At 39.7% G+C, this 18,504-nt stretch overlaps 2 protein-coding genes and 1 long non-coding RNA gene across 3 annotated transcripts; 1 reads left to right on the plus strand and 2 right to left on the minus strand.

Annotated features, from left to right (window-relative positions):
- Positions 1–60: 60 nt before the first annotated feature.
- Positions 61–5,297, minus strand: LOC116620321. The gene is made up of 2 exons (XR_004297132.2): positions 4,308–5,297; positions 61–2,463 (listed from the first exon to the last, which is right to left on the minus strand). It is a non-coding gene; the product is annotated as an uncharacterized LOC116620321 (long non-coding RNA).
- Positions 2,381–14,615, plus strand: LOC5506200 (disks large homolog 3). The gene is made up of 9 exons (XM_048724566.1): positions 2,381–2,481; positions 8,081–8,136; positions 8,645–8,764; positions 9,081–9,140; positions 9,494–9,631; positions 10,845–10,980; positions 11,671–11,760; positions 11,956–12,074; positions 12,646–14,615. The coding sequence occupies exons 2-9, from the start codon at positions 8,113–8,115 to the stop codon at positions 12,808–12,810; spliced, it is 852 nt and encodes a 283-aa protein (XP_048580523.1). The 5' UTR covers positions 2,381–2,481; positions 8,081–8,112; the 3' UTR covers positions 12,811–14,615.
- Positions 14,616–14,834: 219 nt separating this feature from the next.
- Positions 14,835–18,091, minus strand: LOC5506199 (beta-1,4-mannosyl-glycoprotein 4-beta-N-acetylglucosaminyltransferase). Its single transcript, XM_001626859.3, has 2 exons — positions 17,387–18,091; positions 14,835–16,155 (listed from the first exon to the last, which is right to left on the minus strand). The coding sequence occupies exons 1-2, from the start codon at positions 17,626–17,628 to the stop codon at positions 14,877–14,879; spliced, it is 1,521 nt and encodes a 506-aa protein (XP_001626909.2). The 5' UTR covers positions 17,629–18,091; the 3' UTR covers positions 14,835–14,876.
- Positions 18,092–18,504: the final 413 nt, after the last annotated feature.

Consider the following 18,504-nt stretch of genomic DNA (forward strand, 5'->3'; position numbering starts at 1 on the left):
CTCTCTTTGTCTTTCCTATGGATAAAATTTTAACCCCTAACCAACAATATGACACTTGACTTTTTATTCATCATCTTTATTGAAGAACAATGTTATACATGCTGGATGTTCATGTTAGTACTGTCTCTCTAGCTTTCTTACTAATCGTGATTCTCGATGTATAACAGGATTTTATTCCCATCGAGATCCCTAAACTGAACGGCAGCTTTGGCCTGAATGTTACGGTAAGCGGTTTTACACTCGACACTAAGCGCGCGCATTTTTCCTTTTGATTTGATCAGGCAACTAGCTCAAAACACCCTAGAAACAAATGTTTTATTCGCGGAAGGATAATCAAGAAAAAATTTTCCAAGAGTTTTAGATTACCTGAGATTTAGACAAAAAGGAGGTTTTTAAAGTGCTATGAATTTAATAAATCACTTTTTCCATTTACAATCGCGTGAGCGATGGCTGGGAACAATTGTGATTGATTAAATGTGCTACCAGGATCGGCATACGGGTGATTTCAAAGAGTACCATGGCTTTCTAAATCTGATAAAATAATAAAGCCGTCATGAATTGATGAGACCCTTTTCCAGTTAAGCAAATATTTGAACAAAATTCATAACCATAAGTAAATTTTCTTGAGAATTTTGTGTTTGCTATGAATAATGAATCTTTCCCTTTCACCTGTTCATATTTAGAAGAAGCTCAGTTCTCCGATTATTTCTTTAGTTTGAGTGTATCTTGTCTAGTTGCGACAATAACGCTATAAATTGTGCTTGTATGACAAGGTGAACACTTTCTTGTCGTTTTTTCTTGCGAATCTTTTCATTTTTTCAGTCCCTTTTTTTCAATAGCAATATTTATATTTTTGTCGTAAAATTACTTTCAATAGGAATTTCTGTTGTTAGGAAAGGACTTATTGTTGTGGTAAATGTATGTTATTGGCTTGTCGCAAGCGAAAACAAAATCCTATTTCTTCGCCTGTTTCAGGAGTTTAAGCAAGCCAAGCAGCTGTTTGGTGTTCTTAGGTGTTTTATTATTCATGACCTAGAAGCTAGACTGAAAAACATTCAACCAAATTCAAAACCTTATCCGATAGACCGATACCTTTAGAGATACCAAATTTAGATTACGAGCAAGAAAGATCAGACAAAATTTCAGTCGGAAAGTATCAATACTTTTTGTACTTAAGCGAGACTCGCAAACTTCAAAAGCATAGATATATTTGTTGAATTGAATAGGATCAAAACTTCCAATATGGCAAATAAAAAACACCTAAACTTATAAAATCTTACAAAGGGATTTGAATTTTCAATTTACCACCTAATTTCTTTAGTCTCCACAATCAAAGACATTTGGGTCATAAATTTGTTAGGGCGCACTCCAAGGTGTGTGTATCTCTCGTGTTCGTGTACCTCGTCTTGACGGATCGAGATCCAACGGTTTATAGAACTTTTTCTAACGTACAGTTTTTCAGTTACTAAGATTATTGCGCAAAGATTGTGCAAACATCGACTTTTCCTCAATTGTCAACTCACAGTGACACAATGTAAACTTCCAATAAGCACAAACTTATTACGAACACCCTGTTCTGCCCATATCCCGAAACTCAATCAGCCGACTTTTCTTTTATGAATAGAAGTTAAAATTAGAAGTTGTCATCTTATAAGCTTCCCATTTCAATTTAAAAAGTGACAAAGGCTCCATTATGTCTGCTCGATTACAAAATGAAATTTGAGAACAATAAATATGGAGGCATTTATGTTGGTCTTGTTTTGTGGGAGTATCGTTTGTAGAAGAGCCTGCCCAGCAGATTGGTGCTAATTACGAGATTTTATCACGGCCATGAAACTTTGTCAGCAGTTAAGTCAGCAAAACGCAAATAGTCACCTAATATCCGGAAAAACGTTGTTTTTTGGTTATTACTTCCAACTTAGATCAACATAGACGTTTTAAACTCTGAAACCAACAAAACTACTTTCATCAAGTAAAGATGTGCTCTTAAAGTTAAAACCTCTGTATGATATTTTTTATGTTGCGTTATTGAATAAACTGGGCCAAATTAAACTTCTTTCACTTTCTGGATTAAATAATTAAAAGTCTAGAATCTAAAACCGAGAATCTAAAACCCTTAAGGTAATGCAGAACTCGTTGCCAAAAGTCATCTCAATATTAACCCACGGAAACACTTTCCCCTATTTCTAGATCAACCGCGCGTTTAGTACCCACAAATAGTCGGGTGCATCGTTTTTGGTACCTTTCACAGCACATAGCTAACTTGAACTGTGCTTTACTGCTTCTTTCTCACAGTATCATTAGTACCAAAACGATGCACTGTCTATAAAGCTCGTACCATCTAATTTTACCTACTTTCTGTGCAATTTGATCTAATATTACGTTGTTTTCTGTCCCAGGGAGGGCATGATCTTGGAGGAATCTTCGTCAAGTCGCTTCTTCCAGGAGGAGCAGCTGAGGCATCTGGGAAAATCAAAGTTGGTGAGTTGAAGTTTTCATCAGTAATAGCTAGTGTTACCAAAAGACATCTTTAATTATATGATCGTTCTATGGTTCTATGATCTATATATGGTGGAATGTTAAGATACTTAGATTAAAAACGCAATTGGATGTTGTACCTCCAATTTAAATCATAGGTGATTCGCGGAGATTCTAGCGTATCCACTCTATATGATGCAGATAGAAGCTTTTTTTTTAAACACCGAGGCATTGCTATCACATATGCTTCTGACACTACTATGTTCGTACGATACTGGTACTACCGGTCTGAAGGACCTTAATGGACGTCTGTCATAACAATGCGGTTTTTAATCTATGCGAGAGACGCTATAGCGATATGGTTCGAGTTCCAAACTGCAATTTCCGGCCCTTATCCTGGAGGGCAGCAAAGTCTCTAACACCGTGCGCGCTTACCAGAACATCCTCAATTTGGGGATTATTTTTATATAAAAAGAAACGGAAGGAAATAATCAAACATTGAAATCGGGTTAGACCAGGTTTCTGCTATTGGCAACTGATTCATCCTTAATGAGTTTGACGATTTGTTTTACAGTTTTGTTATCACATTTGCTGAAGGACAATCTCCAATTTTTTACAAATATATTGGGCCCCGAAACATTTTTCACCAAAAAAAAACGTAATATCACGTACTATATTCTAAAAGTAACAAAAAAAAATTTTGTCCTCTAAATTTTTCGAGATCTGTTTTTATAGTCTAGATTTGAATCTGGACAGGGTGCTTAATGTTGTTTTTGACTTGCGACACAAATTTGCGTGCCAAAACCTCAGAATCCCCATATATTTATCGAAATCAAGCAAATAAGAAGATCGAGGTGAATGTTAAGATTAAAGCTGATGTTGTGAATTATTGATGTGATCAACAAAATGCAAATGCTACAACCAGGACTCCAAAACTCTTCCGTACTTCGGGCTGAAATAAAAGGATTGTTTTTATTACCCTCAGGGTGCATTTTCACGGTGCTTAATATTTCCGGATCTTTTTAATTTTTATTTCTATTTTTCCTATCTTCATCATTTAATTTCAAAGAACTTTCCTCCACTTTTGTCTCGGTTCTACAAAAGAAATGGAAGCTTTTATCCCATCTTACAATAGGAAAATTAAACGAATTATGGATAAACAATCTCCAAAATGCGGTCAATTTTTCAGCTTTTGACTGCTGCTCGGTCGTTAAAATACTAAATTGGACACCTTTCCTAGATGAAAATTCAGCGGGCTCCTTCATATCTTAGATAACAGTGATGGGATATTTGTAAAGTCAGAACAACAACACGGGGAAAATCTATTGAATTGCGGACATGGCCTCATCTAGTTTTGAATGTTGATAGTAATTATTTAAGGCATATGTTTTTCTTCTTGTTTTCATCACCATAGTTATAACCAAATCACAACCATAACATGCATTTTGAAAATGCTTTATTCAAACTGTTCTCACAGTGGTGATTCTTAGTTCAGAGCAGAATAACCGATCAGCTAAGCTAAAAGCTCTTAACGCGTGAATGTGTTTTGCGCATTACGAAACTACTCAATGTTTTAGACTGCAATTACCTAAAGCCAAATCCTAGCTCGTACAATATGATAATAGAACAGACTAGACTGTAATCTACAGCTATCCCTACCATTTTTAGAGCGCTTTAATGGATTTTTAAGCGAGTGTAGCTAAAAAAAGAAAGCGCCTGCAAATTGTTTTTCAGTTGTTAAATTTTCGTTGTCCTCGATCACCAAAAAAACACACATGAACATCCAGATATTGATGAAAAATTTCTTAGTTGTTCTTGCGTTTACTTACTGTTTTGCTTAACATAGTTCCCCACAAATCCAGCACCTATTCACTAATACAAAGGTTGAAGGTTTCCGTTTTTTTTCGTCGCTTCCATAAACCACATCTGTGGTCGACCTTCCTGGAATTCACATCTACACCGCTACTCAAGCTAGGGCGAGGGGTTATTTTTCCCCTTCTTAACTTGAGGTGGTATTTTCCTATCGGTGCTGGACTCGAGTGAGATTTTCCCTTTCTGCGTTCCTGAGCGAATGCGTATGTGGTCACGACCCCAAAGATTGTAAATAATATGATTACGGAATGCGTATGAATACATCAGGTGCGCCGACCAATCAGAGTAGAGCTGCTTCTAATTGCGATAAGCGTGTGACTATGGGTGGAACTATGTTTTGGCGGCGCGTACACTAATGCTGGACTCAAAGTGATTCGCAGCTTTTGTACTGTTACGAATACATCTCATACTAGCTCCGTGATTAATCACACCTAAACTCAAAACGACTGATTCCCATTCTTAATTAAACTCTCGTTCTTTTTAATTTCACATTTCACACACCTTTTTGGATTTCCACCTGTCTCATACGCCAAAAAATAAGGAACGCGTTGTTATATTTTCCCTGACCAAAGTACTATTAAACTATTGTGTTGTTTTTTTTTTTCTTCAATTCAATTGCATAGTATTGACACCCATCAAGATCCGGAAGTTATTAACAATGTCTACTTATGCCTTTTCATCCGTCATACTCTTCAATAACCATCTAGTGGTATTTGCGAAATCATTCTTTATGTGCTTTGATACTCATTAGCGAATACTATTACCTTAGGAAAGCTTAGATTTCCATCCCTCGTTCAATTCAATAACCATCTAGTGGAATCATTCTTTGTATGCTAAGCTAGATGTTGCCCGACTGCAATTACCAATGCCAAATACACTCTTTTTTTATAAGAACGTCTAACTTTCAGTTGAGGCTGGGCCTTTATTTTTTGTGCATTTTAAGGCTGAATATGTTCTTAACGATGTTCTTAAATTTTAGTGTATATAAGAATATAATACCCAATGAATTATTAGGAGGAGGATTTTCTACTATTGATCAATAGCAATAATAAGGTTTTTACTATGGGCACAATTTGATTCTGCATTTTAAAACGCATCAGGACTAAAAAAGAAATTTTCTTCTGCTATCTGAGCCTTGGCTTGTTCTTAGCATATTCTTAAAATTTTGTGAAATCTCAGGCTGGACTTTCTTATAAAAAAGTTCTTATAAAAATAAAAGAGTGTGCTATTACTTATGAAAGCTTAAATTTCCATCCCTCGTTCCATCCAATAACTATCTAGTGGTATTTGCGAAATCGTCTATTGCATTTAGTTACCTGTCTGGAAAACCTTTTACTAGGCAAACATTTGTTTATCTATCATACCATTCAATGACCATCTAGTGGCATTTGCAAAATTATCTTTATTATACTTGGCTACCTGTCAGGGAAAACTAATTACTTGGCGATTGTTCTAATCACGCCCCTTTAAACTCCAAGTATAGATAGATGATCCATAATATGAACAATAACTAATTAGACTCATCGTGTTTCTCTGTTCCATCATCTATTTTTTATTATTTGCGACTCATCTTTATTGTTCTAAGCTGCCCATCCATCGGGGAAAAGTAATAACTTGGCAATTTTAGATTGTTCTCCCGCGGGTATTTTCATGAAGAAGCCACGTCATCCGACGAAATGCATCCATCGTGGCGAACGCATTCCCACTGCGACCAAACCGACCAATCATATTCAGTTGATATATTAAGTGGACCTTTACGTGAAAGAACGACAGAAAAAAAATATGAATTCTTAATCGATTTTTTTTACATTCTTTCATTTAAACATTTTACGATTTGCATGGAGTCTCCTCCTGCTAATATCAGGTACGTCCCGTGGATCTTAAATATTTCCTTAGTTTTAGGGCCGATGGAAGCTACAATTGCCAGAGACTGCTTGCTAAGCCGAGCGATTAAAAATAGCACGCACATCTTGAAAATCTCTAAACGCCATTTTTGAATTCCAGATAAAAGCGTTGACAGTTTTCTCTGACCGATGATCTAGGGGTCGATTAGATGGAAATCTTCATTTTTCCTTCTTTCGCCATATTTTAATTCACGATAAAGGGTCCTTCCGATAACAAGACTGTTGGCCAACGTATGCAAATCAAATTCAAAGGAATATTAAGAAATTAAGAAAAAAAGATGTTAGCATTAATCTCGAATGAATATATTTCCTTTATATTTACTGAGTTTGCATAAAGCGAACGAATGAATATATTTCCTTTATATTTACTGAGTTTGCATAAAGCGAACGAATGAAACACCACCATTTGTCATTTCTATGATAAATATACACACTAGGGGCTCTCAACGTGCAAATTGCTCTGTCAATATTTATTGAATGGAGGCGTCTTGTCTAATGAATACTTTTAAAATGATTAGTGTGTGATAACATTATCTGTTGGTCAATTGAATGGATCTCATTGTGTAATTATCGGCTCTCTGTACGCTACAGGCAACCAAAAGTCTAGGTGCCTAATAGAAAACCTGCCACCGCAATGCTCAGCGCGATCGTACCAAAAGGGGCTGCGTAACGAGTTTTCCGTGGGCCACGGTTAACTCAACAATCGGCCTTAAGACCAGAGTCGAGTTTAAAAAGAAAAAATACACTTGGATCTTTATGGTTATCATCGCTATTCGCTTGACACCCTTATATTTTAAGCTGACCACAGTGCAAACGGCGATGAGATGTTGAAAACCGAAAGGTGCTTAGGGCATGCATAATTCATAAAGTTCAATGATGCTTACATGCTTACATCAATGCTTTCTTGAATTCCGTAGATATAGAGTGAGATCAATGGCATCTTTTCGTAGAACTGCAATTTACCTTTCTACAACCCTTGCGCGGAATCTCGCTTTCTGATTGGTTGTGAGCTATAGTAAATCAGAGGACATTCCACGGGATTCGTCATTTACACAATCCTTGCAGGTTCACTTAAAGCAAAAGAGAAGGAAAACCTTGATTCAAATTCGAGAAATTTGGTTCTCAATCTTTTCTAGTAAATGTATTTTGCATCCTTAAAAAAGGACACTAAGACTGCAGGGTTTTGAAGCTAAAGTTTTCAATTTTCGTTTATCTGCGCGCGCTGTAAACACCGTTTGCGAGCGGGCGCTGTTTTGATTTTGCAAAATATTGTTTTCGTTGTTTTTGTTGTAAAAAAAAACAATTTTCCTATAGTTTTCCGTGGTATGTACTCTTATAAACCACTTTATTCGTTTCCTCATGATCAAAATTTACTGCTACGTGCCTCGTGACTCATGAGGCGACGAATATCGTGGTGTACCACGGAAAACTATGGGAAATTTGTTAAATTGTCATTTGCCATTTGTGCGATTATAAGATAATATTAGAGGAAACATTGAGTGAATCCAGGACCAAAAACTCCATGCACAGAAAAGATGCGCAGCTAATGTTGCAGCCTCATTAAAAGTCTGTATAAATCAGCTATCAAACTTCTGTGGTGGGGGCGGGACAAAACAGCTATTTTCTGATGATGTCTGCTCCCTGACTTTCAAACTCAATCAGCTAGACAGATGCAGTGCATTTTAATGTAACATCGAGTGTTTAGGCTTGGATAAAAACGTAATTATCTTCCAGTCTCAGACATTTTGGCTGTTTAAGAAATGATTAAGTACATTAGGCTTGTGATTAGGTAATGCTTAGTGAGATACCGCTTTGTGTGATTGCAGGTGATCGTATTACTGAAATCAACAGCGTCAGCATGGAGGGTCTAAACCGAAAACAGGTACAGGTCTGAGAGGGGTGGAGGGGCTAGGTAGACTTAGGGGTAGAGTAGTTTGGAGGTGAAAAGTGTCGGTGTGGAGGGACAGTCGAATACAGGTGCAGGTCTGAGAGGGGTAGGGAGGGGCTACGTAGACTTAGGGGGCGGTTAGTGTGGAGGTGAACAGTGTCAGTGTGGAGGGACAGAGTCGAATACAGGTGCAGGCCTAAAAGGGGTAGGGAGGGGCTACGTAGACTTAGGGGGCGGGTAGTGTGGAGGTGAACAGTGTCAGTGTGGAGGGACAGAGTCGAATACAGGTGCAAGGTTTGAAGAGGGTGGGGGTTGTTAAGACTTGGAGGGGAGGGCGGATTGGAGGTAGACAGCGTCAGTGTGGAGGGACTGTCGAAAGCATTAAAAACTACTGATACATTTTTTCGGGCTTGAACATTCTGCAATCTTTCACCAAACTCTCGCTACAGTAGCCACGAGTAATAGTGATGAACCCTGAAGGATGTAATCATACTCTCCCCAGGCCGTAGAACTGTTGCGCCGCTCTGCTGCCACAGCCACCCTGATGATCGAAAGGTTCCGCCAGCCTCAATCAGATGCACCGCCGCCTGTGGAGGACGTTGACCAACTTCTAAGAACATCGGTACGTGCTGGTTTGAAATTACCATCGCCGCTATCATTAAAGTACTATCATCATAATCACTACTCCCTCGAACACCACGACCATCATTATCATAATCAGCATTGCTATTGTCATCAACATCTCAGCAACAATTTCATTGTCGCCATCATCATAATCATTGTATCATCGCAACTATTATCATAATCAGCAACCTTACCAACGTCATAAAGATCTCTATTATCATCATAACTATTATTATCATAAACAGCGTCATTTTAACTTACCGTTTCAAGGCCGTATTTATTTGCTTAATGTTTACATTTTTTTAAATTTCTAGCCAAACTGCATCTACATCGAGTTGCAAAAAGTGAACAACAGCTTCGGGTTTAGTGTTGTCGTAAGTGGTTGGTCGTTTTTTCGTTTCCATAGTCGTAGCCACCCAAGCCCCTAAGCTAAGCCTAAGCACAATAAAGCTCGGGCATTGTGATAATTATGTGATAATTTCTGATAAATCTGTGTTTGCTGCGTAAGTCTCTGTAAGGGAGTGTTCATTAAATAGCTTGAGGGGAGAGGGATGCTGCGAACTTTTGGACCGCTCATAGGGGAGACTCCTGAGACAGGCATAGACCACGTACCCCCCCCCCCCCACCCCCCCCCCCCCCCCCCCCCCACACACACACACACACACAAACACGCAGTGTCTGGTATTTTTTAGATTTTTCCCCTTTTTGATAATTTTCTTGTCTTCAGGGGGGTCCGGATTTCGGCGGGATCTTCGTCAAGACTATTAACCCTAACGGAGCAGCAGCGATGGACGGGAGACTCGGTATCGGTGACAGGATAGTCGCGGTGAACAACACCAACCTGACCAGAGCCATCAGACAAGAGGCAAGCAGCTTTAGCTCAACTCGGATCATCTTTATCATCATAATCATCATCACCACCACCAGTATCATCATAATCATCATCATCATTATAACCATCACCACTACCACCAACATCATCATAATCATCACCACTACTACCACCATCATAACCATCATCATCATCATCATCATTTTCACCATCACCACTACCACCACCACCACCATCACCATTACCACCACCATCATCATAATTATCACCATCACTATCACCACCACCATCATCATAATCATCACCACCACTACCACCACCACCATTATCATAATCATCACCACTACCACCACCATCGCCATTACCACCACCATCATCATAATTATCACCATCACTATCACCACCACCATCATCATAATCATCACCACCACTACCAGCACCAACATCATCATTATCATCACCACTACCACCACCATCACGATTACCACCACAATCATCATCACCATCACCATCACTATAACCACCATCATTATAATCATCATCACCACCACCATCACCATTACCACACTACATCATAATTATCACCATCACTATCACCACCACCATCATCACCATCACTATCACCACCACCACCATCATAATCATCACCACCACCATCATCATCATAATCATCACTACTACCACCACCATCACCATTACCATTACCACAACCATCATCATCACCATTACCATGATCATTACCACCACCATCATCATAATAATAATCATTATGATAGCGACCTCGTTCCGGAAAATAAATTATTGGCCGCGCGCATTTTTTTGAAACCATACAAACCCGGTATCAAGTTAATCGTTTTATGATAAAAGAAACTCTTTAGCATTAATTATCATTTAAAGTTATCTACCGAGTCGTTATCTCAATGTATAATTTTTGTCACTATTATGGTAAACATCATCCCTCTATTCCATTTCACAATATGATTTTCAGTGTGTTTCTCTACGTCGACACCATCATCATCATTCAAAAGCCTTTCGTCTTTCGCTCTGAAAAGGGCTAACGCTCGAAATTTCAGCTCAACTACTCTTTTCACAGAGGAGTACAACATACTTTTTCAACCTTGTGTTGATTTATAACAACATCATTATAACGATCGTGACTGTTGTTACCACAACCAATGTCCCCCCTACGCCACCCTTGTTAGCCGTCAACGCCATGTAAGACCCTATACTTGGTCTCTGTCCTCAGGCCGTGGACGCCTTACGCAGTTCGCCGCATATTGCACAACTCGTAGTCGAGAAAGGTGCACCTGAAGACCACATCAACGCACAGCCCAACACCATGGATACCATGCCTCAGCAGATAGGCTCCGTGCAGTACACAGGTAGACCACCACAGTACACTGGTAGACCACCACACAAGTATACTTCTACACAATAAACATATATGAATAGAATCAAAAAGCCCAAACTGTCGCGATCTCGTACCAGAACAATGAATACAATACTCCAAAAACTGGAAATCGACTCTGACAGAAGGCAGAAGGCAGAAGACAGAAGGCAGAGTCGATTTCCAGTTTTTGGAGTATTCTACACAATACACAGGTATACCACCATAGTACACAGAAAGGCGACCACACAAGTATACTACTACACAGTACACAGGTAGACCACTATACAATCTAAAGATCCAGTGTTTTGCTTTTTCGCCTGATAATGTAGTCGTGTTGCCTTTCGTCCAATGGCTGCATGGGGCTAGACCATAGTGGCATGCTGTATTACATGACGGAAAAAACATGACGTGACGCTTCCAATAAGCCCATTTCACATCGAATAAGGCGGAGAATTTCTCTGAGTACTTAGTAACTCATAGCAAACAAAATTTCAAGTGCGACTTTTTTTTTATTGATGCGACTAATTTGATTGTTATTTGTGTTTTGAAAATCTGTCCGTAATTCAAGAAACCTATAGCCATTGTAAGAAAGTGTGTCTTCTCTCTCTATCTGGAATTGCGCGTTTTCCAGGTTTTTCCGTCATATCATGCTGTATTTAGTAATCACCGTATTACTTATCAGATTACAGCGCGGAAGAGCAGCCATTTGAGGTCCATCTAATCAAAGGTCCACAGGGACTCGGCATGAGTTTGACTGGAGGCGAGTCGGGAGGTAAGCTTTCGCAGGTCAAAGCTTATTATCATATGATCACATGACGATATTACCATTCTATTTCCCCCCTCCTCCCCCCTCATGCTTTGGTTCTCCTCCCCTTATCCGCCCTCATGCTTTGGTTGTTCTCCCGTCCCCTCCCCCCTCGCCCCAGTAATGCTTATTCTTGTTTGACTCCATGCACTGGTTGCCTAGGCCCTATCTACATCAAGCGCTTAGTTCCCGGAGGCTCGGCCGCTCTGTGTGGCCAGCTACAAGTAAATGACGTCATCCTACAAGTGAACGGGAAAAGTCTCGATCGCCTGACCTACAGGGTGAGTAGGCCTCAATCCGGGCTAGTACGTCATTTAATAAATGCCTTATTCTAGGCCTACATGAAGTACTGCCCTATCCGGATGTAAGAAGTCTATTTTATACTTGATAAAAGAAGTCTATTTTGATTTTGATGCAAGAAATTAACAGGGTATCATATCTTTTCCATATTACAAAATAAGATTAACTTATCAAATCAAATCCGCACTGTGGTTACGGCATCAACTGAGTCAAGAAAATTTTAGGCACCGTTCCCAAGTATCCGGAGGTTTTTGAAATCGATAGTTTTTTCTCCTTACATATAAGAAGAACCCCGACTTTGGAAACCATATTGATAAAGCTTTGTTTTCGGTATCTGAAAACATCAGTTTGGTTAACGTTTAGATAGAAACGTTAACGAAGAGAAAATCCTCCGCTTTCACATATCTCCGGCCATGGTGACGAGGTCTTTAGTCAAACGTGCGGCGTTTGTTTCGGGGCAGCGTGTTTAGCTTGCAAAGGTTTATCTCATTTGTCTTCCTTGATCTTCTTAAAAAGCAGTAAGTAATTTCTGTTATCTATTTGAATCAACAGGAAGCTTTATCAATTCTACGCAACTGTCCACCGGAAGTAAGACTGTTGGTCAAGAGATCCAGGGGTTCATCCTACCCTCCGTATCCGGGCTATCGAGGAAGTACGGCCAGCAGCTACGCCGGAAGTTACGCAGGCAGTTATGGCAGTATGTCTAGCCTATCATAAGGCAGCTTCAAGCCACTACACGAAGTCACAACATCCGGTAGATGGGACGCCTGTGGTTTCTTCACACAGGGTCCCCATTGTATTCAAAGAGGAAAGGTGAATTTCATAATCATGCCCAGGAGATGATGATAGATACGTTTTTGTAAGAGAATTTTATGCCTGATCAACTTGTATTTATAACGCAGAGAGAATTGTCGTTATTTCTCTGATCGGGGGACCGGTTATTGTTTGGAACAATGAGGTTCTTCACATCTAACCGAGATTTCTCTCTTTTTCTCTCTCTCTCTCTCTCTCTAGATTCCGTTATAGTCTTTCTCTGAATTCCATCACGAATTAACGGAGAATGTACAGAAAACACACTCTCAGTCGTTTCCTTGTATGCCTGGTATATGGAACCCTCAAGTTTCCGTACCCCCTTTCATTTTATGATATGACCTTCGTACCTGTTGTTCTGTATAATGACCGGTCTCTTACGTGGTATCCCGGGTAGTTTAAAAAAATATATCTCTTAACCCTTTGGGATGCTCCTAGGAGTTGAAACATTTCACTTTTGCGATTTTAGGCAACGTTTTGAACGTTAAATTTTTAACAAACAAAAATTTATTAATTTCTTATGGTTTTACTGTGGTCAAAGCACTCATTTTACTTTTTTAATTTGTTGAAATTGCCAAGTTATATCGAGAATAGGTCACGTGGGCAGGGAAACTGCTTTCGGATACGTCACGTGAAAAGGTCACGTAATATTGTAGCCCTGATCACATGGGACATGGAATGTTTGCTCAGTAAGCGTTTAATGTCTTGGGTGAGGACTTAGTCCTCGTATCCAGGATTCTTTCGTCCAATCACTGGATCAGAACAGGTGAAAGCGTTTGCGTATGCGTATGATAAGTTCGTTGTCTTAGCCTCATCTTTACTAAGCTCACAACAGGCAGGATGGACTTGGATTGGATTGGTAGACAGAACAGTGCGAACAGGGCCATCAAATGAATCAACAGCCCGACAAAAATCCAAACGGAAGACTACGAGTAAGATACAGATCTAAATAACGCTGTGTCGTCCGGCTTATGTATTAGTGCCGTCCGATATTTTAGTACCGCTTTAAATCTGTGCACATAAGATGTACGTTTCAGTAAGGAAATCAATGCATTTGAACTCGAACCATCTTACAATGAAGTATATCCTGATTTTCAGCCGGGGCCTGGGACCTACGTTTCACTCCACCCCCAATGTGAAACGTAGGACCCAGGCCCCGGCTGAAAATCAGGCTAACAATGAAGAGGCTAAAGCATAAAATAATGCATGGGAACACTATAATTTCCAAATTTATTTTTCAATTAAAACAGTAGAGCAACGCAAGTCTGGTCCCAGGGGTTTCATTAGGCCCCGGCAGCCGGCGGAAGCGCTAGCTATTTTCCACTGAGCATCGGCTACTTTTTTTTAAAGTCGACTTAAATTTCATTTAAATAACTTCCACCCCCTACTTATGAATCTCCACCGCCTACTCTGCAAGTTCATGAAAGCCCTGGGGTCCATTAATCGACTCTTTACTCAATAAAAATCCCAATATGCGGCAATGCCACAGGGTGACCGCCCACGACATGGTCATGGATATGTTGTACAGAACCAGAACCGTGGAGTGCTAACATTTCGAAAGCCCGAAATGCTGTAATTGTTCCGCATACGCCTCTAAGCAGGGTCATTACTATCATGCATAACGCATCCGCTGCGCAAATTTGTGAAGGCATTGAGTGTTATGTGTAAGAATGAAAAATAAAGAATGGAGTCATTCTGTTGTTTTTACCAAATTCAATTCAAGGATCTCATATCTCTAATGTCAGTAATGTTAATCTCTCCTGTCTAACCCTGGCGCCCCCCCCCCCCCCCCCCTTGGCGGCCAAAAGTGGGTCATTTCTTATTAAGAAATAAAATGCTATGCTTTCTCCATATGATACCTATATGACTGCGCACCCCCCCCCCCCCCCCCTCTCCCTTCCCCCCTTTAGCCAATCCTGGGAACACGCCTGTAACTATACCTTGCTTCTTATTCTAAACGTCTACATTAATGATTATGCTATAAAGGAGAAGATTCCAACTACACAAAACGTCCTTATAAATAAACAACTATCTGCGAAAGCAACCGCGCTATTTTCCCCGTCGTCATCTTCACCGTCCACGTCTTCGTCGTCTGCGTAAGGGTTCTCCATCAGATACAAAAACTTGTCGTAGTTCTTCATGAGATACGGAGGCGCAAAAAATGAGTCTGTCTCTGCGCTAACCATCTCATTAACTTGGCGATTATTCAATGGCGAGCCATCAAACCATTTCCCTTGCTTTATCATACTCTTTATGAAGTTCAGATCCATTTTTTCCTTGATGCTGCCCCAGCGTGGCCAGTCAGCATTTTGAGCGGATAAAAACTTGGTCCTTATCCCCTCTGGATGGAAGCAACTAGAACAATGCCAGCCAGCGAAGTGGCCACCATCTTCCCCAAGGTACCACATACTGACCAGATACTGCTTGCGGTATTCCTGGAAATCATTGCCCTTGTTTTTGGTTACACCGTGATGTACATCCCGTACAATGTTGGAGTCGTCATGGTAGACCTTTCTCAACATTCCTATAGTACATCCGGCAGGAATCTGGCTGAAGTGACGATGCTTCCAGAAGAATCCGAACGCGGACCAACGCATCCGGAAACCAAACGGCTCCGGGAAACCATCGTGCACCTTTAAAAATATGAGGGAGTCCCGAGAAGGGATTTCATCCAAGTCAAAGACAAGAAACAAGTCGTCATCTTTAAGGTATTTTATATGAGGTATTCCAAATTTTCCAAGGTAGGATCTGAGGTATGAATCAGCGATAAAGCCCTTAGCCCTCCCTCCAGTGGGGAAGTGGTCAATGGAAAGGTATATGATTTTCGGATGGAAATCCTTCAGGTAACCCCTGTGAAGACGCTGAAGCAGCCTGAGTGGCTTCCTAGTTCCATAAGCCGTGTAAACAGACTCCACAAATATAAACACGTCCACCAGGTCGTACAAATCGTGAAGGATGGCTTCTAGCATAACAAACTCGTGATTGAATGGCGCGGCATACACAATTCTCCTAGCTGATTTACGGAATTTTAAAAAGGTTTTTGTCTGAAGCTGGTTAGAGTAGTGGATTGATTCTGGAATGTGGCATCTTTTGCCAAACCATCTTTCATTACAAACACACTCCCTCTCCTTGACCTGTTTTGTGCCCTGCTTCAAGCAGTGCCTGCTACCGTTGGTGTATACATAGTCAGTTATTGGGTCCACTTTGATGAGCGGGATATTCCGAGGACGATGGAGAAAGAACGCTTCAGCACTTGAAAAAAAGTAAAAGAATTTTCCACTTATTATTTCAAAAGGTATTTTCGGATAAATATGTATAACTACAAATTTTAACACATCTTAAAAAAAATATTCATATTCAGACACGTGTGTCAGGGAAGATGTAATTAGATTTGATCATTAAACACACAATGACATATTATCGATGCAAAATAATAATTGATTAATTTTCTTTATTAAATTAATCATCATTGATTGTCGGATGGGGACGTCACTTACTTCACTGTCTAGGAAGCAAAACTATGAAAATTTTATATACTTTGAATGGGTTAGAGGGGGTAGAGAGAATGCTGCCATGTAGAACAATGACGTCTGCCCCTAAATCCAAGTGGCTTCCCCCCCCCCCCCCTCCAATCCCCTTCTACAAAACTGTCTATCGGTCCAGCCAAATGCCAACCGTGCGCTTGTAATATAATTACTCCAATTAAAACTATTGAAAGAAAAATTACGTCCTCACTTGAATAGTTGACGCATGTCTATTCAGTGGAAATGTGTCAATGGTAGATGGGTTGCCCCTGAAAAATGAGGCCAAAATACTGAAAGTTCCCTCTTTCTTTCTTTATTTTCTTTTCTGAGATTTCACCATGCCGAGGCTCAGATAGCAGAAAAAAATAATTTTCAGTCCTGTTGCGTTCTAAAATGCAGAATCAAATTGTGCTCATAGTAACAACCTTATTATTGCTATTGATCAATAGTGGAATTCTCTTCCTAATAATTTGTTGGGTATTCTTATATACACTAAAATTTAATAACATTGTTAATAACATATTCAGCTTTAGAATGTCCCAAAAATAATAACGGCTCAGCCTTAACTGAAAATTAGACGTTCTTATAAAAAGAGTGTAGTTAAAATTTTGCAAGTGAGAGACAGTATATGGGAGCACAGTGGCGGTTCGGGGACGGTATAGGTAAGCACACGATGCCAGGTTTAATATAAACAACCAACTACCGATTTGTCAACAACCGTATCTTCAATTACCAATCAAGAACATCCCAAGACCCATAAAATGATTCGATTTTTATGTAAATCTTATATAAATTTATGGTGTGTTCATAAAACAACACAAAACCTTTGCTAGTCCTTAAACTGAATAAATTTTGCAAGTGAATTGGAGCATGCAGGAAGCGAGAGCGTGTTGTATGACCCTAGTATTTATAAGAAAGTATTACCATTTCATGTAACGTACAGGCTTGTGGGTTCTTACCTGACAAAATGGTTCGTCTTTTTTCCTTCTTTTCCGGCAGTTTTCTTCCAAAACCCCCAGCCAAGCACATTACGTAAGCCATCGATTTCGGTAGCTTTATAGTTAACATCAGAGGTCGACAGCAAATTCAGCGTTACAAGCAGGAACACAAAGCATCCCGATAAAAGAATCTTTCTCGGCGAACACAATCGACGTAAGGGTAAAAAGCGACAACAGGCTATTACAAATCTGCAAGCCATCATCGGAACCTGTAGTGAGCCCGAAATGTTATAACAGTTTCAATGCATTTAACTTGATTGGTTAACTGTAACGTCGAATAGCAACTCCATCCAAGAACCATTAAACAGGATGACAAAAATGCATGTAGAAAGTTCACGTCTTTACTGTTATTTTTTAGTGAGCTCGTGTTTTGAGCACGAGTTGCTACGAAATTCTAATGCAACTAAATGTTGGCCCATTGGCTCAAAAAGTCGGAGAAGTTTGTTTACCACGTGTTATTTTCCATTTCTTGAAGTAAATAATTTGGCGTGAAACACAAGATAGCAGTGTTGACACTAAGGACCAATAGATTTCTTCTGCTTCAAGATTCTCTCAGTTTTGTAAGTGAATTTGTTCGCTTTCGTGGTGATAATTTCAAAATGGAAGCTGTTACGCTTGGCGCTTTTCTATTGCAAGGATTTGTAAATTAGCCAAATAACTCATGCATTGCAAATGAGCACTATTGTCGAGAAAAACAGAAGAATACGAGTTTTGTTCAGAAGAGTTCTTGGTGACATGACGGAAAAACTTGAAGTGACGCTTCAAATAGGCCCATTTCACATCGAATAAGGCGGAGAATTTCTCTGAGTACTTAGTAACTTATAGCAAACAAAATATCAAGTGCGACTTATTTTAGATTGATGCGACTTTTTGTACAGTGTCATTGAAATTTGAGCTTTTCGCCCCTGAACTGATGCACAGGGCAATGATGATCAAGGAAAAAGTATCTTAAAAAGCCAAAATCTGGTTATGTGCACTTCGGCCTCACGTTATTTGTGTTTTGAAAATCAGTCCATAGAACAAGGAACCTATAGCTATTGTAAGTAATTGTGTCTTCTATCTCTCTCTCTCTCTCTCTC

The sequence above is a fragment of the Nematostella vectensis genome, chromosome 3, assembly GCF_932526225.1.
Source record: "Nematostella vectensis chromosome 3, jaNemVect1.1, whole genome shotgun sequence".
Lineage (NCBI taxonomy): Eukaryota > Metazoa > Cnidaria > Anthozoa > Actiniaria > Edwardsiidae > Nematostella > Nematostella vectensis.